Source organism: Onychomys torridus, chromosome 2 (assembly GCF_903995425.1).
Source record: "Onychomys torridus chromosome 2, mOncTor1.1, whole genome shotgun sequence".
In the NCBI taxonomy this organism is placed as follows: Eukaryota; Metazoa; Chordata; class Mammalia; order Rodentia; family Cricetidae; genus Onychomys; species Onychomys torridus.
The window spans coordinates 163797796-163821152 of record NC_050444.1 but is presented as its reverse complement, the minus strand read 5'-3'; the positions used below and the strand labels follow the sequence as shown (position 1 = coordinate 163821152).

Sequence of the window (23357 nt, the reverse complement as noted above, 5' to 3'; positions counted from 1 at the left end):
TGCATGGCCCCCACAGGCCCTGCTTGCGACTGGCTTTGAGCAGCCACAGGCAGAAAATTGCTACATTGTCCCCACATTAGGGCGACTAATTCAGCGTCTCAGCGTGGCCGGAGCTGAAAGGCATCACTGGCCAGCACTCCAGTCTCAGCGTCTTCATCAGGCTTCAGGACACCCAGGGCTCCATCATCACCATTTAGGGTAGCACGAAGCACACAAAGCTCCCTGTGACATTGGAGGACCACCAGAGGAATGTTGGGAGATAAGAAGAGGCCAGGACTTGGCAAGTAGAGAGGTTCAGAACCTACAGTCGCTGGCTCAACAATGCCTGGAGAGGATGGGTTTGGGGTGAGTCAAGGAAGAAATAAATAAAAAATAATAAAAATAAAAGGAAAGGAATCTTTAGAGCCGCAGAAAGCATCTTGGAAGTCAGAGGCAGCCTGGGCTGTCGGAAGGGGCCTCATAGAGGGATATAGGGGCAGCTCTCCTGCATCCCCTTCCCATCCCCTCCCCCTCTGGTTTTTTGCCTGTTCCTAGAGCCTCATTGACATGTAAACGAGGTACCCCTATAAAGGCAATGCAGCCTACTGTCTGTGCAGACATCACAAAATGGGCACTGAGCCCACATCCAGGGGCAGCCCCAGTGGCCCAGCCAGCAGCTTCAGAAAGGTTTGGGGTCCTGAAGGGATGGGATGAGAACTCCTGGGGTGGGAACCCCTGGGTTGGAGGGAGTGGAGGCCTGGAAAGCTAGGACCTTCCCTCTAAGAACTACTGGCTGGCCTGCAGATCTCCAAGCCTCTGATGGAGAAGAAGCGCCGGGCACGCATCAACATGTCCCTGGAGCAGCTCAAGTCTCTTCTGGAGAGACACTACTCACATCAGGTAAGACAGGAGAGGAGGGGATCGATAGGTCCAGCCCCTCCCCAGTCTGCCTCTTAAGAGTGTCTTACGGCTTGGCAGATACGGAAACGGAAGTTGGAAAAGGCTGACATCCTGGAGCTGAGTGTTAAGTACATGAAAAGCCTTCAGAATTCATTGCAAGGTAGTAAAGTAAGGGCTTGAAGAGATGCAATGCAACGCTGGGAGGGATGTGTGAGAGCCAACCATGGGGTCTTGGGGGAGGCATGGCTTTGTCCACCAGTAAACCCAGCACCCGGGAAGCTGAGGCAGGAGGATGGAGAGTTGGAGAGTAGTCTGAGCTACTGAGTAGAGAGGAAAGCTGAAGTGAATCGAGAGGAGGGTGCATCGCCTAGCTGGGGTGGGTGTGGGGAAGAGCAGCTAAGGCCTGTCTGGACTGGCTGTGGTGTTGCAGCCATAGTGTGAGCATAGGTCTGCCCCACCCAGGAGTCTTCTCCCTTATCCTTATGCTTCTCCCTCCCTTTATCCTCCACGTCTCTTCTCTTCTATCCCCTCCTCTCGTCCCTTCCCTTCTCCAGGACTCTGGCCAGTACCCAGTGGGCTCGACTACCCGTCTGGCTTCCAGGGCTGCTTGCCCGGCGTGAGCCAGCGGCTTCGGCGCGGAGAGGATGGCAGCGGCCTGCGCTGCCCCCTGGTGCTGGAGCGCAGGGCCGGCAGCACCACGGACAGCGCCAGCCCGCAGGCGGTCTCCGATCTCAGCCCCTGCCTCCCGGCCATCTGGGCCCCTGCTTCCGCTGCAGGTGGCTCCCAGTCCCCTCTGTCCCCGCTCCCTCTCCCTAGAGGACTCCCTGAGTCCTCCACCGGCGTTCCGCCACCACAACCAGTGTCGAACTGCCAGACCGAGAGCCCAAGACCCGGGCTTGGGGTGTGGCGGCCCTGGTGAGGCCTAGGCAAGGATTCAGACGCAAGACCCCTCCCCCACGCCCCATCACTCGCCGTCTAGTCTGGGGACACAGAAACTACTTGGGACGCACCCATGATGACTGCAGGAACTCTGTCAATCGGTGGCTGGTGGGGCTGCGGGAAAATCCACGCAGCCACTTGCGGATGGGGTCTTGGTGAATTCACCCACTCCAGCCCCACCCACCAGCCGGACCAGCTCCCCTCCTCCCACCTCTTGTGGAGCTAGGAGGGGACCTGTGGACTGTGCGCCGTTCCCAGTGACCCGGGGCTGGCATTCCGCCCCTGCCCCCCTCTCCACGACTGCGACACGGTGGGAAGGTCGCGGTCGCCAGCGGCGCAGAGCGGACCCCTCGCAGCGAGGAGAATCGCTGCCCCGCCCTGGCCCATTCAACCCGCCTCGGGCGCTCTGTTCCCACCCGCACAAAGCGCGCAGGGCCCCGCCCCTCCAGCGAGGAGCTCCCATCCCATCTCACCCCCACCCAAGACCTTCTCACTACCATCGCAACCCACTCCCTCTGCACCGGGCCCACCCTGCGGTCGCGCTCTCCAATGCCCTCCCTTCGCAGATGCTCACGGGTGCGGGGCCCTGGCGCGGAGCACCGGCTCCGCCTCTAAGGTGCATTGAGTGCTCCGCCGCCTTGCCTCGCCACAATTGCTGCGTGGCACTGCCAGCGGAAGCCTCGGGACTTCCGCTGAGATCTGCGCATTTTGTGTTCTCCAAAGACCGGTACCCAGGACCACATAGTGCCTTCTGAGCCCTAGACTCGGAGAACTCTGCTCCTGTTACCATGCCATGCGCTGCGACCTCGAGGGGAGAGATCAGTTTTTCACTCCCAGGCTCCTGTCCTGGGCCAGCCTGGGGTCCAGTCAGAAATCCCTGCACCTCCTAGTACCAACGTGCAATTCTGAATAAAGACTGGGTGTTAAGTACAGAGACTGAGACTAGAGTGCACCACAAACTCTCTTAGGGAAATATCAAGTTTGGGGCGTCTCGTGCCTTGCCAATAAACACGCTCTGGTCTACTTAGGATTCTCCGCGACTTGCCTCTCCCACTAACCCACCCCACAGAGCGGGCTTTCTGAAGCAAGGACCAGTACTGAGCCCTGCCCTGGCCATCTCAAGGTGGCCTCTGGTCAGCCCGCCTGATGGGGGAAAAGCCAAGACTTCTCTCCTCTACCGCTAGGTGGCGACCTCTCAGCGAAGACCAGGAACGGTGCGTGAATTCCACTGGACTCTGAGTGGTTTCAAGGGCACACACACCCAGTCCTACCTGTACCGAGTTAAGTTCACAGTGACGATCAAATCCTGTCCCAACCACAGGTGCCAGGTTGCCGCCCGTGACAGAGGACCACTGCTGCCTACTGTGTGGGCCCAGGTCTGTCTCTCTGGCCAGTGGGGCAGCTACACCTGCTTGGAGAAATGGCAACTCCAAGGGAATGATACACTGGCCTGGACTTCAGGCTCTAGACAGAGAGAGATTTGGGGGAGTAGCTGGTTAGCCCTGTGGAAACAGGTTTCATGAACCAGCCTCAGAAGGCTGTGTGCAAACCATGAGGAAATTTTTATTGGGTCCTGTACAGAAGAGAAATGTTTTTCAAAAATCTACAAACACATCCCTGACTCTGGGCTAGGCGGTGGTATACAGATAGTGCTCTTATCAGTAACTCACGGCCAAGGTTCTTACAGGCATCAGCAAACAAGGTGGCTGAACACGGGGTGGGGAAGAGCCCTAGGTGCCCAGGGTCCGGTGCTTGGCTTGCCCTCAAAGTTTTGTAAAAAGTAGGAGTAACTTAGGAGCACAAGGTCCCCACTACAAGTATTGCCGTTGAATACAAAATAGAGTGAAAACCCAAGGTGATAAATTGAGGATTTGAGGCCGGTGAGGGAGACAGTGGCGAGCTGGTGGCCTCTGCCCCCACATGACGTCAGTCCCTGAAGGCACAGCAACAAATACCCAGAGGAAACTTCTCCACGTCCAAAGATGGGCTGACTGCAGCCCTCTGCTCATCTGGGATGTCTAATCTTTCACTTACCCCACAACCAGGAACTACAGGGTCCTCTGAGGCCTAGGACAGGGCAGTCACCCATCCCCATCCCCATCTGGAGTTGGAACTCTGGAGAGGGAGAGGAGATAGGCCTGGCCATTGGGCAGTGAGAACAGGGCACAGGGTGCTCTGTGCTGGCCTTTGAGACGATCTCCAGGTCCCAACACAGAGGCTCTGCTGTACGGTGGTGGTGCTCCCCAACCCCTGGCTCACAGCCTGGGTATTTCCTGGGAAGACCTATGTCCCTGCCACAGCCCAGAGAGAGGTCTACCCTGGAGAGCAAAGCCCTTCTTCGCGTTAAAGGAGGGGTACAGGACACCCTTTGCGGGACCTTTGCCTTTGCTTTAGCTCTGTGCACCAGGTACCCGCAGCCTTCACAGCAGGGTCACAGAGTGGCCGACAGAGTGGGAGACAGGCAATATGGTGTAGTCTCGAGCATGGGGACACTAATGGGGTCAAAGGGGCTGTTATACCCATGGTGTTGTGCTTTAGCTAAAGTGAGTCTCCAAGACGGCAAAAGTCATCGAGATGGGGAGGTCTCAGATCTGGGGGTCAACTGCTGAAGTCTGACCCTCACAAAGGGCCCTAAGACCAGGAGGGTTCTTCAAACAGCCCTGAGAGATGTATCATGGTCATTCACTCATCAGAGACAGGGAAACTGAGGCAGGTCACAGGGAAGCCTGCTCAGTAGAACTTGTTTGGGGTTTTGAAGACCCCTGTGCTTACAGACGCTCTACATGCCACATCCTTGAGGTGAGGCAGAGGCAGTGCGGGTGAAGTTGAACGCAGTCTAGTAGCTTCTGGCTTAAGCTTCTCTGAGAAGGAATTTGGTCCTTTCTCATGGTGGCCAGGTCTCAGGGTCTCCTATACACCCCAGCCTAGCCTCAGAGGGCTGGGGAAGGTGTACTAAATGTGCAGATGCCACGCACTACAAAGGTCTGTGTCCTGTGCAGTCATCAAAGGCGGCCACCGTCCCTCCAGGAGATATCAGAAGGAAGGAACCAAAGGAGGGGCGCAGAGTCCACCATCCATTCACCCCTAGGGTGGGTGGTACTTGTCCGCGCGCCTAACACATGCGGTGGCATCTTTGGCGCTGTGCCTCTCTCATCTACATGGCGTCCCTAGGGAGGACCGAGAGGGCCCTAGGACGCAGAGCCCAGCGAGTCCGAGTTCAGCGTGACGTAACCCGAGGACTCGGAAGGTGAGCTCAGAAAGCTGCTGGTGCTGCCGCCGCCCGCTGCGTGCAAGCCTCCGGGCTCGCCCCACGACGCGCTCAGGCCAGTCTGCAGGGGCCCCGCGTGTGCGCGCGTGGCCCGGCGTCCGTGGGTGCGTTGCGTGCGGCCGCCAGGAGGGGTCGGGACCTCACCAGGCTCCGTCCCGTCGGAGGCGGCGGGGAAGGGCCGCGCTGGGGCGGGCACTCGACGCAGGGCCTGCGGCTCACGCTCAAAGGCGGTTAGCGCGAAGGCGTCCGGCAGCAGCGAGACAGAGGCGGAGCGGGCGCCAGGCCCCGGGCGGCGACGCGGGCTGCCTGGAGGCGAGTCGTGGGTCCGACGCGGGCCGCCTTCCAGGGACGAGGGCTGCAGAGACAGCAGGCTCTCGGCCGAGCGACGGCGCGGGCGAAATGGGGGCGCGTCCTCGGCGAAAGCCAGAAGGCTCCCGCGCCGCCGGTCGGACCCCGCGGGCAGCATTAGTTGCGCCAGGGCAGCCAGATCCTCCCCGGAGCTCCAGCGCGGCAGGAAGGTGGGCAGCGGGACGGCCGCCCATACGTCGGCGTCATCGTGGGAGAACCGCCGTGTGGGCGGGACCTGCGAGCACCCGGCCGGGCTGAAACGGGGCTGCCCTCCTGGAAACCCGCACTGATGCCTCCCCGCGCCCTGCAGAGCAGTGTGTGGGTCAGGGACTAGGGCCCCCTGTTCGGAGCAGTGAGATTTGGGGCAAGTGACAACCTCTCTGAACCTTGGTGTTGAATGGAGTTTGGGTCAGTTGGAGAGAAGTCTCATGGGAAGGTTCACGGCACAGGCACCAATGGACCCCTCTTCCAGAGCACGGGGATAGGCCCACCCGCCTAGACTGTGACCTCGAGGCAAGCCAGGGGCTGACAGCCATGGATTGCCACTGATCTGTACACGCATGCATGCCTGAAGCGAGGGAGCGAGCGAGCAGGAGAGGGAGCGTGAAATGGGGGGGGGGGGGGGAGATAGTCCACCACAGACTTCGAGGTCCCTCCGTTCTGCCTCAACCTACCTGCAGATACTGCATCCTATCCTCCTGCAGTGGCCGCAGAGGGTAGAGCTGGGGTAAGCCTCCCTCCAGGGCAGAGAGCTCATACTTGGTCATCCTGTCCAGGGCCACGAAGTCACCTCCATAACTGTAGTCAAGGGAGCGCTCCAATGCCAGGTCAGGGGAGATGCTACCATCTAGGCTGGTCTCTGCAGGATAGGACAGAAGCACCATGAAAATGTGGGAGCATCAGCAAGGTTTTAGGGATCCCCATAAGGGAGGGACCAGTCTGCAGAAAGGGCAGGCAAGGGTTCCGAGTTCAAATCCCAGCTACAACACACTTGAGTTTTGAGTCTGAAGACTGACATACTGAGCACTTTGCTCCTCTGAGATTTGGGGTGGGGACTCCATGGGACTAAGAACCCACACAGGCTGACAGCTCCTGACACACAGCCGATTGCCACAGTACTATCTGGTGGTGACGAACAGGGTCACCTAAGTGCCATGTGGTGGGGGTATACCAAATGACTATTTCCGCTGATACCCAGATCTCACCCAGGTGCTGTACTCCCCAGATGCCACCCTGAGGCCATCCTTACCATTGTCAGAGTCCTCATCATTGGCCATAAGGGCCATGCACTTCTCCCAGACTGCCTTGAGGTCCGCCCGGTAGCGGTCGCAGGTCCAGAGGAACACTGGCAGCAGCAGGGCCTGGGCCACAGAGCACCACAGGACACAGAGCACCATCCAGGGCGCTGAAGCATCAGCCCGCAGGCTACTGAAGCTCACCACCTGTGGGCACAGGGCTAGGCCTGATCTACAGGACCCTCCTCACAACATCCCTCCTAGCCACAGCTGCCACACCTGGATGGCAGAGCCCATAACCCACTCACTGCCCAGAGGAAAAGAAGGGTTGGAAGGTGGCTGTGGAAAGCTCCAGGTGAAGGAAGGGGCAACTGAGTGGACGAAGGCAGGGGCCCGTGTCCACCGAGTAGAGCTCCGCTGTGTATATCACCCCTCAGTGTGTTGGGCAGCAGCCTCATGGGTGCCCATGGGGTGATGTGACACTGGTTACTGTGGGCCACTTCCAAAGGAACAGGCCAGGAGAAACAGGCCTCAAGCCTAAGTCACTGCCGTATCTTCCTGGGCCAGTGGCTTCTTAGCTCTGCCCCTACCCACAAGCTCAGACCCCAGAGTCTTGTCAAAGGGTTCTTCCCGGGGTCCCCTCATCAGCTTGGAAAGTGTTTAATGATGCCACAACAGAGCAAACTTGGGCACGCTGTGTCTGTTCTGCGATCTGTGTAATCCTTGGAAAGCTGTTGAATTTCTCTGGGGCTCTGTTTCCTCATTTGTGAAATGGGCTAAAAACACCCACACTACAGAAGGCGAGGTAAGGATTCCTTTTTTAAAAAAATAGTTTCACTTTCTAAGCATTTATTTATGTGTGTTTTGTCTGAATGTATGTACGTGAACCATGTGCGTGCCTACAACCTATGGATGGTTGTAAATCACCATGTGGACGCTAGAAACCAAACCCAGGTCCTCTGCAAGAACAGCCAGTGCTTTTAACTACTGAGCCATCTCTCCAGCCTGGAGGTAAGAACTGTTGATAATGTTTATGACAAGCAGTAGGCTCCATCAGTGGCACCCACTTCCCAGCTCTGAGGTGGGAAGCGATGCTGAGGTGGGCCCTCCAAGGCCCCACTCTGGCTTTACAGTACTTCGTCATTCTCAGGGTGGTTTCTTAGCTCTTACCAATGGCATAAAGGACTAGGGGGTATCAAGCCCCACTGTAGATGAGGACCGTAGAGTGGGAGGGTGCTGGGCCTGGTGGAGACAGGGGGGCAGAGCAAGCCAGGGGCACAGCCTGAGAGGACATAACCTCCTGGTTGTGTAGGCAGGCCGGATCTGGCACAGGCTCTTGTCTCTCCAGACCGTCTGTGGCAAGAGCCCCAATCAGAGAGGAGCTGTTTACCTAGTGTAAACTTCAGTCTTGAGCCAGCCTAGTCCAAGCTGGTCGGAGGACTGCAGGTAACCCCACTGGGCTGTGCTTAGCAAGGCTTCATCCAGGGAGCCTTCCATCTGACCTTCTCCGTTCTTACAATGGAGCGCAACTTCAGAGAAGGCATTACGAGCCTGCCCTATGCCGATTCAATATCCTCTACCTACGTGCCACATCCTGGGGCCTGGGCAGGGGAGCACAGTGGCATTGCTTCTCATGGAAAGGGCCTTGGGTGAGGGGAGGATGTCCCTCTTGCAGTGTGACAAAAAGATCCTAGTCAGCTGACAGGGGTTCAAATCTCATCACATCTACCCTGACTTTGGGCAAGTCATATACCTCTCTGAACTCTGCTTTCCAAATCTGTAAAATCGGAGTAATAATTCACAGCTCGGAAGTCAGGTTTGAGGTTTCAGCCACCTGATGCCCAGTCCCTAGGCTGTCCTAGAAGCCACATCCATGACAGGCACCCTACCCAACAACCTCACCCACCAGCACAGGGAAGCCCATGAGGCAGTCATAGATGACCACGATGGTGACCACCAGGCCCGTAATCTGCAGCGAGGTTTTGGCAGGCTCCGAACCGTCAATGGAGGAGCGACGCTTGCCCTGTGTATCCTCCACCACGATGGTGGGCACAGTGAAGGCACGGCGGTCAGCTCGGTGCCCCACCTGCGTGGCCAGTGTCTGGAAGAGGGCAATGGCTGTGCAGACCACGCCCATGGCCACGCTGCCACCCACCAGTAGCAAGAAGCAGACTCCGAAGCCAAGGCCGATCTCAGCCACGATGAAGCGGCAGCCGTGGGTGTAGAAACGCTCACTGGTGTCGTGCCAGCCAACAGCAGGAAGGGCCGACAGGATGAAGGACACCATCCAGATGCCCATAACTGTGTGCACCGCCTGCTTCTTGGCATTGCTTAGCCTGGCATGGAGCAGGGCAGGATAGAGAATCCTGGTGTTACTCACTGACCTCTAAGGGACCACAGAGGGTCCTGACCACCCTTCCCCACTGACACTGTAGTCTCCACCCAGCCAGCGCAGCAGGGCCTTGCCCTGCAGTGAAAAGCCACTGGTGCCCCTGTCCCTCTCTTCAGGCATTTCTGTATTGTGACACTCATCTTCTACATACATGCCCCTAGCAGCCCTGGACCGTGCCAGCCCTCAACCTTCTCACCCAAATTGGCAAAGCACAGCCATATACACAGATACACTGCCCTGCCTCGTGCTCACCGGTAGTTGACGGGCCAGCGGACCATCCACATGCGGTGGTAGGAGATGGAGGTGACGGAGAAGCAGGTGGCCAGGGTGAGGGTGTAGAAGGTGGATACAAAGACCTTACAGAGACCTTCGTTCCACTCGTAGCCGGGACGCTGCCTGCGCAGTTGCACAACAGCATATGTGGCAATGGGAACCGCCACGTTGAGCATGTGGGTGGCTGCCAGGGTGCAAAGCAAGAACTCCAGTGGCTTCCACTTCCTCTGCTTGGCACCCACACTGAGGATGCCCCAGGCATTGGCTAGCAACGACAGGCCTCCACACGCCAGCCAGCCTACCGCACTGCCAGGCAGTCGCCGCTCATCACTCATGGTGCAGACCGGAGCTGGCAAGTGGCTGTGGCATCCTCCTCCTCCTCCTCCTCCTCCTCCTCCTCCTCCTCCCAATGCAGCAGCTCTCACATGTGGGGTCTTGGTGAGGCCAGAGATGACAAGCAGCTGGGGAGGGAGCAATGAGCACTCAGTGAGATATCAGAGACCAGCAACACTGGAGCTCTCGGATGGGAGACCGAAGAGTCCTGCCCTGTCACTACCCATGTGGGCCTGGCTTACACCAGGCTGCTGTTGTCTCAGAAGAATCTATTACTTACTGGGCAGGAAGCCCAAAGGGTGGTATACAGGGTAAGTGCACATTCCCTCATTTCCACTCACTTCTGACCTTCTGAGTTCCTTTTCCCCTTTCTTTTTAATATTTACTTTATGCATGGACTGTTTCTCTTTGGATTTATTCATTTTATACCCTATGAAATGTTTTGCCTGTACACCACATGTGTTCCTAAGCCAGGAGAGGGTGTTGGGTCCCCTGGAACTGGAGTTACAGATGTGTGTGGTGATGTATTGTGTACTCTAATAAACTTGCCTGAGGATCAGAGGACAGAGCCAGCCACTAGATTAGACAGAGGCCAGGCAGTGGTGGCACACACCCTTAATCCTGTCACTCAGGAGGCAGAGATCTGTCTGGATCTCTGTGAGTTCAAGGTCACACTGGAAACAGACAGGCAGTATTGGCACACACCTTTAATCCCAGGAAGTGACATGGCTGGGTGGAGAAAGGTGTATAAAGGGCGAGGAAACAGGAACTAAGGCAGTTCAGCTGAGACCCTTTCAGGTGAGGACTCAGAGGCTTTCAGTCTGGGGATTCATGGAGTTGGTGAGGTAACAGGTGGTGGCTGTGGCTGGCTCTGCTTCATCTTTCAGCTTTCACCCTGATATCTGGCTCTGGGTTATTTTGGTTTTGTTTTGTTTTGTTTTGTTTTGTTTTGTTTTGTATCAAAAGACCATCTAGATTCCAACAACAGTTGTGAGCCACCATGTGGATGTTGGGAACGGAACCTGAGTCCTCTGCAAGAGTAGAAAGTGCTCTTAACCACTGAGCCATCTCTCCATCCTTAGTCTGGGTTTCTAAGGGACAGGAACTATGCATCCCTGGTGAGCCTGGAACTTGCTGTGTGTCCCAGGTGTGTCCCAGGTGTGTCTCACAGCAAGCCCTCTCACCATGTGTTCCCACTCGTGATGTAGCTTCTGTGGGGAAGCTAAGTGGATAGACAGCACACAGCCTAGGGCCCAGGTATCACACAGCCTATGCTGTGGAGGGACAACAGCATGCTGGGAGCTAGGTTCCACACATAGTGGGTACTATGAGGTAGTAATTAGGACCATATCCTGGGCCTGGATCTCACCCAGAGGGTTCTATGGACTAGTGTTGGCCTGGAGTCACCTTAGAGCCCAGACCTTAACTACCAGTTGCCTTCAGATTGGAGTGAGGGGCACAGGATCCTAGGCAGGAGGAGGTTAAACATGCAGGGAGGTACCATACCCTCCCTGCTAGAAGGCTGATTGGCAGTCCCTCCTACCCCTCCCTCTACCAGCCTGCCAGCTCTTCCAGCTCCCTGTGTGGAGCACTGCTTCATGGAGCAGACAGCTTGGGGAGGATCCCCGTGCTGAGAAGGCTATCTGCAGTCCTATTAGCTATTCAGGACTACTACACACCCAGCCTCACACAGCACCTCCAGCTGGGGGCAGATGGGCAATTGCAGCCTTAACCAGGACTCTAGCTCTCAAGCCGGGAAAACCAAGTTGTCCTGACCAACTGAGCAGACATTCTCTGCTGGTCTTGTCTACAGTTTCTTTTCTTTAAAAAAAAAAAAAAAGTGTTTTGAGACAAGGTCACTCTGTGCAGCCTTGGCTGTTCTGGAGCTTGCTCTGTAGACCAGGCTGGCCTTAGACTTCCAGAGATCTGCCTGCCCAGTGCTGGTATCAAAGCACCACACTCAGTTCTTGTCTATATAGTTTTCAGCCTGCTGTGGATTCTGTTCATTCGCTTTTGTGTGTCTGCCCCAGGCCTGCCCAGACTCTGACCCAGGGTTGAGTCTACTGTAGTCTGCTGCAGGAAGGGCAATGAATGTTCTGCCCAAACATTTATTAGGTCCATGCTTGCAGAAACTAGTGTGGGTGGCAGGGTGGCCCTATCAGATTGTACCCTCCACCACAGCATCTGGGTCGAGCCAACCTCCTCAGCTGCAGACTACAAGGTGAGAGAGAGGTGGTGGGGGGGAGAGGAGAGGAGAGGAGAGGTGAGGAGAGAGAGAATTGTGGGCTCGACTCAGGAAGCTGGAGTCCAGCCCCAGCTCCCCGCTGGTTACTTGATACTCCTGCACCTCAGTTTTCTAATCCAAAGATCATGACAGTGCCTTTCTTGAAAAGAGTTGGCTAAGTACTTAGAGTGGAGTCAGAGGCATGGTGAGCAGTGAGTAAACAGTTTCCTAGATTAAAGGATCACATGGAGTAGGGCCGAGCCTGGGGCCCTCACCCAGGCTTCAATTCAGTGGTCTACAAGACAGAAGGATACCAGTGGGTAAGGGAGGAAAGCACACTTCTCCAGCATCTTTAATGGGTGGTACTGCTGCCATCCCTATTACAGAGAGGCATTTTGATGGAGGCAGAGAGAGAGAGAGAGAGAGAGAGAGAGAGAGAGAGAGAGAGAGATATGAGATCACCTGCCAACATCTTTATGTACCCAAGCCAGAATTCAAACTGCAGGCATCAAACACTAGAGTCGTGGTCTCAAGCCCTTCTAAAAAGTCCCCAACACGTACTTTACTGCTCCTAGAAGCAAGGTCTGCCTGAGCTGCTCATCCCTGCAGGAGAGATCCTAACTTTGGCAACAAGGCCACCTCCAAGCTGAGGGCAGCTGAGAGGAAAGGGCCAGGGCAGGAATACTTGACCCCAGGAATCCCGAAGGTTGTATTCTGGGAGGGGAGGACTCTTCTGGAGTGCTGGGAGGCAGTGGGGACACGCTGTTGATGCCCACAGATCCTAGAGAAGCAGCCACTGGGGGCCAGACTCCACTGGGCCCCATCGAGATTTGGCCATTCTAGCCAGCAAGCTCCTTCTGCAACGGATTCCAAGCATCTCCAACATTTCCAGGATGCTTCCCACCTCTCTATCAGGAACCCCACAACTCGCCCTCCCCAAAGCAGGGCACAAAGCAGGTGAGACAATCTAGAGACCATCCCAGGCCTCGAAGCCTCCACCCTCTGCAGGGTCTGCGGGCAGGGCCGGGTCTTGACGTCACGACCCAGGGCCAATGAGGCCGCGCAGCCCCGGGGCTGTATTGCGCAACAAAGAGAACCCAGAACTTGAAAGGATTCCCCGGGTTCCGGCTGCGCCCACCAGTCTCTGAAAAACCTACGCTTCGTGATTTCACCTCCTAGCTGGCCTCTGGTCTGCCAAAAGGTCTCCAAAGGCCCAGCTGGACGGTGGCCCAGAGCACAGAGCACAGTGCACGCCCCTTGACACCCTACTTATAGGTCTCGGTCTCCTGGGGCTCAGTTGGTTTCTCTGCCCGCCCCTAAAAGGCGCAGCCCTGCCAGTCTGGCCCTTGTAGGTCTTCCAGTGTCTAGTCCCGAGGGCGCGTCCAAGCGACGGCCTGGGGAGCCAGATTAGGGGTGGGACTGTGCCTCAACCCGCACCTCAGTTTGCGCTGGGCATGGGGGCCTGGGACCCACAAAGTAGCCACGCCTGCCCGCTGCCAGCCGCCAAGGACTGCGCTGCCAGCCCTGGAGGCGGGGAGCCGAGGAAGAGGCTGGCTCGGAGAAGTTACCCTGGAGGTCCCCAAGTTGATGGTGGTGAGGCGTTCCAGCCCCACAGGCTACCCACGGCCACTCCGACCGACCCTGCGTCCCACCAGGTGTCACAGCGCCTCCTGGTCCAATCCTCCCGCCCGGATTTCCCCTTCGGTGTCCCTGGGCCGGGGCGGCGGCGCTCACCCAGCATTCGGGCGCCCAAGGCTCCAGCTCGCTGTTCCCGCTCCCGCCTCCGGCTCAGGCTCCGGCTGCGGTTCCCACGCCCCGGCACTGAGCGTCCGCCGCCAAGGGCCGCGGGGGTGGCTGGCGGCGGAGCAGCCCGCGGGCCGGGGCATCCTGGCGGCGGCTGCCGATAGCCAGAGCGCTGCGCTCGGCCCCGCCGCCCTGCCCTCCCTCCCTGGGCACCGCCTCCGCCGCGGCCGCGCTCTGCTCTCGCCGTTCGGCTGGCTGCGTTCAGGCGGCCGGGGGCGGGGGGGCGGTCCAGGGCGCATGCCTCTGCCGGGGCCTCCGCGCCGCCCCCTGGCCGCGCCCCGCCTTCCCGGGCGCGTCGCGCTGGCCCCCCACTCCCAGCAGCCACGTAGCCCCAGCAGCCGCAGTGAAGCCCCTTGGAGCGCGCAACAGGACCCGCCCACGCTGGGGCCTCTGGGGTCTGGGTCACTCGCGCAGCCTCCTCTAAGCCGCCTGGAGTTGAGGGGCGGGGCTCGCAGGCCAGAGAAAGGGGAGCTTGGTCATGGAGAGGACACAGGGCAGGGGATATGGAGAGTCAGGAAGGAAGCCAAGTCAGGTGTTAGCATCCTTGACAAGAGGGACGGGATTCATGCGCCTGAGGATTAGCGGCTTCTAGGAATCAGAGTAGCAGGAGGCAGGCTTCTGCCAGCCAAAGGTTCCAACTTAATACCTGTGCCTTGGGTGCTGCTGCGAACAGTGCAGAGTGACAACGTGGACCCAGCCCTGTCCCCTCTGAGACGCTGACCAACCAAGCTGATGGGCAAAAGCAAGGATTTGAAGCCTGACTCCTGACTCTTCCTCCCCTCCTGGAACCCACCTTCTGTCAACACTTGTGGTGGGGCACAGGCAAGTCACCCCTACAGTCCTCCTGCTCCTACGCAGAGGGAAATGTCCTGTTCTCCATGGGAGCTCTTAAAACCTCTCCAGTCAGAATGCAGCTGAGATCCTGGCCTCCCATCCAGATGAGACGATGGCACAAACTCTTCTGGGCCACTCAGGGCTATGTGGGACAGGACCAACCTTTAGCCTCCCTGGGCCAGAGAGCTGTGTGCTCTCGGGAAGATGGATACCCAGGGCCGACATTAACTGCAATCTAGTAGCTGTCCTGTAATCTACCCTTACTCAGTAGCTTACCTTCTATACCCTGTGGTGCCAGGTGGGCCTTAGGGTCAGTCCTCTGAGACAGAAGTCTTGATTTTTTTTAATAGAGGAATGGTTCATATTAATATGCAGGGCCTGGGATGGTTCCATGTGTGCCTTCTGACACTCCCCAGGGTTTCTGGGAGTGGTCAGGGCTCCCATGCAGGCAACCCTGGTTATAAATAGATTGCCAGCAGAGGGCAGTTGTAATCAAGTGTGGCATTTTAATGCTGTGTCTATGAAGGACATGCAAAAATGGTCTGGGTCCTGCTAAGGATGGTGTGGCTGGGTCTGGGTTCACGTATCTTGGTAGTGTCCTTTCTGCTGGCCCCTGAGAATGGCCTCATCACATCAAAGGTATCCTTGTGGCATAGGCTGGAGACCTCGAAGTTGTCTAGGGACCTGAGGGACAGGCAGAGTTGATATGACTGTATGTGGGAGAGCTGGTTCCCTCCCCTACTTCCAGGCAGGAAGTAAGCATGTCTTCTGGGACCCAGGCCGAGACAGATTCCGAAGCTGAGCTCTTGGCGGGTGTTTCTGCACATCTGGAGCGGTTCTTCCTCCAGGGGCCTCAGGGAGCTGTGTGATAGGCTGCAGCTGCTGGCAGGACAGTTGGCCTCCTCCATGTGGTGGGACAGATGTTTGGGCTTCAGGGATAATCCCAGGCGCCACCTCTGGCTGTTTGGTGGGCAGGGGGTGGAGCCCTGGCCCCTGGAGAGGCCTTGGTGGCTATTTGTGCACCCTCCCCCCAGGCAGCTGTACCACAAGCACACATATACCCTGATGACACAGATACCTCCATAGCAAACATCCACTGCTACATACAGCAGCATGGATGCATGGGCACAGAACCTCATACCACATATGCATACTGTAAAACTGGCGCGCGCGAGCGCGCGCGCACACACACACACACACACACACACACACACACACACACACACACCCCATGTACACCTACCTGCAGTTACACAGCCACACCCTGACTCCATGGACACACAGTCTCCCAGCAGATGTGAAATCTAGGCCCTCTTTCCAGGAGCTCGAACCAGGCAGTGCAGATTCTTTCCATCCATCTCCTGCTTAGGCCCTTAAGCATGGAGAGGGCAAGGAGGGAATGCACACGAGGCTGAGGCAGCACCCTTTGGAAGCTATAGGGGCAGTGGGGTCCCATGATTCCCACTAGGATGCAAGGCCCCAAGTGCACCTGAGTTTCCAGAGCTGATGCTGGGAGGGTAAGGCCTGGGAGGAAGGCGGTGGGCCCCAAGAATGGAGGGCTGAGGCTGCACAGAGGAGGCAGACCACCCCACCCCCCACCCCTGTGAGAAAACAGACCCCACCCACCCATCCCAAACAAATGACTACTAGGCTTCATGGGTCCAGCCAGACAGCAGCTTTATTAGTGGTGCTGATTCCTTCACAGACCATTCAGTGCTCTGGTGTCCATGGTGGCCTTTGGGACAACACTAGGGAGCAGTTACTGGAGGGGTATAAATAAAGCTTTGGTGCACAGGTTTTGGGAATGGGGCATAGGTAACACTGCCACACAATACTTCACAACACCAGCTCTCAGCGGAAAACGGGGTTTTGGCCAAGGGGGTTACTTCTAAGTGACTGCACATGGGGCTGTTGCCACAACTGTGCTGACCCCAGGGGCAGGAGGAAGACACCTAGGGCTGAGGCTCTGTGTGGCCCTGTCGCTTCGCCTTCATCTGCAGATAGCGGCCTTTGCCTTCTTCAAAGCGCTTCTTCTCATCCTCAGTCTCAGGCTGTGACATACACAAAAAAGGGCATGTTAGAGACACCAGAGAGCTCATGGGTACTCTGCACTGTTCCTGGAGAGTGCTAAGGACCTCTGCCAAGGGGCTTCAAGGTGCCCCGCACAAGTATCCTGAAACACCTCCCACAGTCTGTGGAGTCGGAAGCCCAGAGTCTCTGGCGATGGACTGTGAGGTTAGGAGTTCTGTGTGGGGGCCAAGTGTCCACAAAGAGGGATTGCGCCACTCCCGGGAACAACTGTCCAGCCTTTGTCACCAAGGGAAGGGGGGGGGGTGCTATGTGGGCTGTGGCCTTGAGGTAAACCTTTGCTTTAATGGGAGGGACTACCACCTCACCCTGCATGGACTGTGACATCCTCAGAAGTGGTACCTGGAGCTGAGCAACCTAAGCAGCTGGAGCGGCAGCATCAGCGGCAGGACCAACTGGCCGGAGGGATTTCGCTGCAGGCTGGGTTTTCCTCAGGGATGGTCCCGATTTGTGCCTACTGGCCTGCTGGGACTTCATTTTCAGGAGTGGCCTGCTTTCACTATGAGCCCCTGGGCAGATGTCATGGCAGCAGCAATTGGGTGGTCCCTTTTGAGTCTGATCTGTCCTGTCTAAAGTTCCATCTGGCACTGCCCTGGCCAAGGAGCTGGGTTTAATGAGCTGTACTAATTCTGCTGGGATGCCATTTCGTTGTGACATTATGAGGGTATCCAAAAGCCAAGGAAATGGGGCAGGTGCCCTTCATCCTGAATGACACCAAGTCCTGGCAGCTATTTTTAGGCCTACATGCTTTATAGACATTTGGTGTATTGGCAAAGGAGAACCACCAACCAGAGGACTTAATGTCACACTAAATATTTCCTTCCTCCAGCCTTCCCCAAAACTGCTCTCTAAATGTCACCAGGTGTAAACTGTCCAGGCTGTGCCAGCTGGGAGCCAATGGGACTTGAGGTATTAAGACATGGGCATGCTTTCCACCGGGGTTCTGGTTCCTGTGCGCACTGTTCAGTGCATACACAGAACTTAGCCCTGGCTGTCCTGGAACTCGCTCTGTAGACCAGGCTGGCCTCAAACTCAGAGACCCGCTTGGCCCTGTCTCCTGAGCGCTGTGATTAAAGGTGTGTACCACCACCACCACCACCACCGCCGCCCAACCATACAAAAGCTTAATTACAGTTACCTTACGTGGGAGAATGCTCCTCCTAGAGGACATAGGGTGCCAAATAAAAAGCACAGAGCAATGCCCGTGCTACACACTGCTTTCCTGACAGCCAGGGCCCATGGCGTAAGCATCTACACACTGTCTCTCACAGAAAACAATGTACATTGACACTAAGATCAGAAATCATTTGCTTAAACTGGCTAAATTCAGGCTTTCCCACACTGTTTTGTCCAGTGCTGAAACACTGTTCCAGCATTAGTCAGGGGTTGTTGGTACCATGCTTTCTGCTTAGCCACCTGCTCACATGCTCTTTTTCTGGCCTCCACAGCCCAGAGGTACTGTGTTGTCGGTTATGAGTCCCCTCGTCTATGGTTTTTTACTCTGGCTATGGGTGTTCTGAGTTATAACTACCTCTGGTTTCTAGCAGGCTGGGATCTCTCATGACTTTGGCACAAGGAAGAAGCTGCCTGGGTGAGGAAGAGGTCAGACCTAGGGCCCCTGTAGGGGGAGGGGCACCGGTTCCCGGTGTGTACTTGGACAGATGAGCCACAGCACATGGGCCTGGTGCTTCTGCACAGGAGCTTTGCACTCCTCAGAAGGCAGGCCAGTGCCCACAGTGGGAGGGTATCTTCACCCAAGAGACAGCAGGGAGTCCAGAAGGGCTCTAGGCTTGTTCTCAGAGGACAGACCTCATTCACCACAGAGACCCTTGGGTTTCCTGTCTTACACATTCCTGCTGATTACCCTTGATCTGCAGGCAGCTACAGTGCAGGAGTCTAAGTGGAGGCTCTGCCACTCACCTGCTGTGCTACTTTGGGCACTTATGCAACCTCTCTGGGCTTCACTTTCTCATCTCCCTGTAGTGGTGCTGTCTCCAGCTTGTTATGGAGGCTGCTGTCCTTGCCTTGGTTCCCAGTGTGTGCAGGGACTCCAAGGCAGGCCCCTTTTCACTCTCCTCCCTACTCTGAGTTAACCCCAGCACATGAAGCTTAGTCCTCACAGGGTAGAGGGGTGGTCTGGATTTAATTTTGCAGGTTTCCGGGGGGCTAAAGGTGCTGAGCTGGGGCTGTTACACTCGTGTTCCACACGGCTGTCCTCAGCTCCGGACACCAGGAGACAGTTGCACTGCCCTCACCTGGGTGGGCCATGCTGCATGCATGGAGTCGAGGTCCTACTGCACATCTGGGAGCTGGACTGGAATGTTCAAGTATTGACCTCAGTGTGTTCTCAGCACATCCAATGAAGGCATGTGGGGGTTATGTCACCCCTGAGCTATGGCCTGCCTGTGTCTGCCATCTGTGCCTTGTTGTCCCACAGACAGAGCCCCTCTTTGGGGCCCCCTGGTCATCTGTATCTGTGGGAGAAGAGCTGGTTTCCTAGATCTTAAGTTCCTCCCAGTTGAATTGGCTCCTCCTCTTTTAACTACAGGAGGACTCCAGTGCACATAAAGGCAGAGGTTCCTGGGTGCTTGCCACCTGGGGCCAGTGTGACTCTTCCATCCCCTGTGGGCTCCCCACTGAGTCCCTGGCCCCAGGCCCAACTCTCCTCACTTAGGCAGTGTCCTCCTTGAGCCCGTCACCAGGGGTTCCAGGCTCCTAGAGCTCAGAGGTGGACAGCAGTAACGCAGAACGTCCACAGCCAATACAATGAGCTACAGTCCCAGCAAGCGGGCCAGGCATGGGAGCAGAGCCCAGGTTTACCTCTGTACTGAATACCAGGCCCTCCGAATTCTCAGAGTCAGCAAACATCACACCAGGAAAAGCCAGACCCTGGGCCATCGTCCTCACACTCCTGAGCATGTGAGGAAACTTCCTTCCAGACAATGAAGTCGGAGAGGGATTAAGGGAGGGCTTCATGTGGGAATCATTGCCAACTGAAACAGTATGCAGACATCACATTGGGTGTCATCAGTGCAAGGACAGGGGAGGTGACAGACATCAGTGCAGGGACAGGGGAGGTGCCCATGCCCAGCTGTGACAGAGGCTGTCTGAGCCATTCTCTATCACACCCTCACAGCCTCAACAGCCAGCAGGCCTTGGTGGCTCACTAGGGCACTGATGGTAGGACCCAAGGAGGGCACGGGCCAAAGTATAGGAAATTGTAGCCGTCAGCTTAGGGCAGAGGGCAAAGCTGGGGCCTGGCACCTGGCCTTGAGGCTTCTCTGATGAGTCTCTGATGTTTAATATCGGCAGTGACCTCATCACCAGGATCTGCCCTCAGCCAAGATGAATGCTGCGTGGTGATGGATGTGTGGGAGGGTGGCCAGGAGAGTGCGGCCAAGGCTTTGCAGGAGCCTATGAGGAAGGTGCCTATGGACGGACTGCCCCATTGCTCTTCCCTCTAGGGACTGTGGCTCGCACTCAGTATCCTGTGCTCAGAGATGGGAATGCAAGCAGGCCAGAGCCAAATTCTGCCTCACCACCATCCCAAGACGACACAGGCCCCCCTCCCCTAGAGGTCCTAGCTGTGCAGGATCAGTCCCAGAGCCAAGGACCCTTCCCACTTGCCAGCTAGAGGAAACCACAGAGGCAGGCAGGCAGGCAAGGTCTGTCTCATGTGGAAACAAGGCTCCTTGCTCAAAGGGGCTGGTAGGCTTTCCTACCCAGTGACTAATAGAACCTCCATGTCCCTGCTGGGTCTGGAGCGGACAGAGACAGATGGCTCCCTGTGCACAGCCCTCACCATGACACAGCTGCCAATTCCTGTAGCCTGACGCCCTCCATGGGCAAAGTAATAAACACACGGTGCTGGCTGTGCCATTTTTCATGGAGCTAGGGGGTTGGGGAGGAGGCAAAAGCTTTTCCATGGGAGACCTAAGGCTGCCAGTGCGAAGAAAGGAGCAGCTGACCACAGGGCCATGGGCAGCTCTCAACTGCTAGAGTACCTACCTGCAGCCCCAAGCAGGTTCCCATGCCATGCCAAAAGCAAAAGGTGAGACAAAGGGGGACTGAGAATGGAAGGCACCTGCCTGCTGGGAAGGACAGAGAGGTGACCCAGCAGGAGTCTGGGTCCATGGACCTGGTTGGGAAGTCTCACATGCACTATTGCTAGGCTTCCTCACCATGAAATAAGAACTCTGGAGGACACTCGAGGACACATGAAATAAGAAGTCTAGAGGACTCCCGGTGGGGCCTAGCATACGTGTCCCTCACATGTGTTCATAGGCATGAGCATCTGTAGAGTCATCCTGAGGCCACGTCTACTCCTGGGGCTGGAGGGTATTGGAAGAGGCAACCACTGCTAGCTCAAGGCAGTGGCCTGGGAGGAGAGCCAGATGGCCTGGGGGTCATCTAAGTCAGCTGGGTCTTGAGGGCAGCTTGTCTACTCAGAGGTGATGCCCCACAGCCATAGGTTAAAGGTACACTGCCTTCTGGACACTCAGAGCTCCGCCTGGCACTGAGTGCCAAGCCCTCCCCCTGCCTGGCAGCTCCAGGCCTCAATCTGCATCTTTTCCTCCCTCCTCCACAGACCTGCCAAGTGCCATCTTCTGGGCCTGCTTCCACCAGAGGGGAGCCTGTGGCTTTTGGAGCCTCATGCTGAAAACCAAGTGTTTTCCACTCTGTGTATTCTATGCTTCAAGAACACACGTTCAGAGCACAGCACAGAGGCTGAGTGGCTGAGATCTACCCTCTGCACTCCACAGCTTGTCCTTTTTGTAGTTAGTGAGTGTCTGGTCAAAGGAGGTTTCCAGTGGTGACAAAAGACCTTCCTGCTAGCCTGAGGGACACAAACCTTAGTTAGGAAGCCACGCAGTGCACTCTCTCCCATGACTCACTGGGAGAGAACCATGAGGGTCTTGGGACACTCACAAAAATCAAGGGAAACTTTTCTGATTAGTGTGGTCTGAGGGACTGCCGTATGTGGAAGGGCCCTCAGACAGTCAGACTCAGCACAGGACTCACTGTCCCCCAGTGAGAAGGATGGAGAGAGTAACTCAGTCCAGGTCTGTCTGAGTCTGACCACTGCAGGGCCAGGCACCTGGAAGGCAGAATGCGCACTACTGCCTGAACAGCTGCTTGGCCAATTCTAGGGCCTCCTGCAGAAACCTCACCATGGAGAACCCTCACCAGGGGTTCCTCCTGTCTGCAGGGATGGGCTCGTACCTAGTATATATCGTTCCCACATGGCTGAGAAATCCCCTGTATAAAGGCCACCAATAGCCGGGCGATGGTGGCGCACGCCTGTAATCCCAGCACTCGGGAGGCAGAGGCAGGTGGATCTCTGTGAGTTCAAAGCCAACCTGGTCTACAAAGGGAGTTCCAGGACAGGCTGCAAAGCTACAGAGAAACCCTGTGTCGAAAAAAAACCAAATAAATAAATAAATATAAAAATAAAGGCCACCAAGAAGCTGCTGGCAGGGGATCAGCTGTGCAGAGGGGAGGAGCCAGCCTCTCGGAGGGCCTCTCCCATGGGCACAGGCTTGTTAGTCTCTGAAGCTATGTTCATAGCTCCCATGTTAGCTGTCTCCACAACAACCAAGATAACAAGGGCAGTTCATTGGCTAGGTCCCAGCCAGAGCTATGGTCTCATCTCAGGCTCTGCCCTGTGGTCCTTTCCATCTTGGTGGAGGCAAGAACTGGACCTGGGTCCAGCAGAATGAATAATCAAAACAAGGAAGTCTTTTTTTTTTTTTTGAGACAGGGTTTCTCTGTGTAGCCCTGGACCAGGCTGGCCTTGAACTCACAGAGATCTGCCTGTCTCTGCCTCCCCAAGTGCTGGAATTAAAAGTATGCACCACAATTGCCAGGCTAGGAAGCCTTAATCTACACAGGTGTGTATGGCCTTCATGTCCAGATTCAAACACTGATACCATCTGCCAATCGACTCCAGCAGGCTTGGCAGAGCCAGCAATAACGACACACATGTGAGTGGTTGTAGCCAGGAAACTGCCTAAGAACCAGGCTTCCTCCTGGCAGTGGTGTGTGTTATTGACTCTACATTGTGTACACATGCACGAGCGGGGAGGACACTCTCTCCGCACCTCCCCACTACAGGCTCCCAGAACTCACTCTCTGAACCTTTGCACACAGAGCTCAGGGGTGTGTCTTGTCTGAGGGCCTTGACCACAGCACTCTAATATGGAGTACTAACAGTGTGCTGTAGGCTCAAGACTGGGGTTGGGGGTATCCTGCCCCAGGATATATGATGAGCCAGATTTGGCCGCCATAAAATCTGTCTTAGTGGTCTAGGCCTCACCTTGCCTCCTGACCTTAATACTTCCTTCCTGAGGCAGTGGAGTGAGTGGGCTGTGACACATTCTCCTTCCCATGCCTTCTGGAAACCTGAAGGGTGGGCCTCCTTGTATAGTTGCCCTCCTGACCCCTGTGCTGGCAGGGCTCACCCCATCACACTGAGGGTGTGTACCCTCCACCCTCCACTGTTCTGGGGCTAGTGCCCCTTGCATCATGACTGGAGGTGACAGACCCCTGTTCCAATGCACTCCACTGGACTGGCCTGAGTGGAGCCCCTGGGTGGGACCTCCTGGCAGAAGGCTGACAGGGCACTGGTCACATGTCACACCTCAATGGCTAGCTGAGGTAGACTGTGGAGCTACCTCTGTACCCACTGTGCAAATGTGTTCACTGAGGATGGGGGATAAAGTGGCAGAATAAGTCACAAGG

General features: G+C 56.4%; 3 protein-coding genes across 4 annotated transcripts in view; 1 reads left to right on the top strand and 2 right to left on the bottom strand.

Moving 5' to 3' along the window:
- Positions 1–798: 798 nt before the first annotated feature.
- Hes3 (hes family bHLH transcription factor 3) lies at positions 799–1854 on the top strand. Its single transcript, XM_036179554.1, has 3 exons — positions 799–879; positions 958–1039; positions 1434–1854. The coding sequence occupies exons 1-3, from the start codon at positions 799–801 to the stop codon at positions 1796–1798; spliced, it is 528 nt and encodes a 175-aa protein (XP_036035447.1). The 3' UTR covers positions 1799–1854.
- A 1503-nt stretch (positions 1855–3357) lies between these two features.
- On the bottom strand, positions 3358–14044 carry Gpr153 (G protein-coupled receptor 153). 2 transcript variants are annotated; one of them, XM_036179293.1, is made up of 6 exons: positions 13626–14044; positions 9314–9795; positions 8576–9005; positions 6684–6876; positions 6109–6293; positions 3358–5738 (listed from the first exon to the last, which is right to left on the bottom strand). In XM_036179293.1, the coding sequence occupies exons 2-6, from the start codon at positions 9667–9669 to the stop codon at positions 5007–5009; spliced, it is 1896 nt and encodes a 631-aa protein (XP_036035186.1). In that variant the 5' UTR covers positions 9670–9795; positions 13626–14044; the 3' UTR covers positions 3358–5006. The 2 variants fall into 2 exon arrangements, with proteins under 2 accessions (XP_036035186.1, XP_036035187.1); XM_036179294.1 differs by having other exon boundaries at positions 3358–5669.
- Positions 14045–16180: 2136 nt separating this feature from the next.
- The window catches only part of Acot7 (acyl-CoA thioesterase 7), an 84408-nt gene continuing 77231 nt past the window's right edge, over positions 16181–23357 (bottom strand). Inside the window, exon 7 of the mRNA XM_036178643.1 lies at positions 16181–16579. Coding sequence (XP_036034536.1) covers positions 16481–16579 — 99 coding nt within the window. The 3' untranslated portion in view covers positions 16181–16480. The remainder of the gene's footprint in view (positions 16580–23357) is intronic.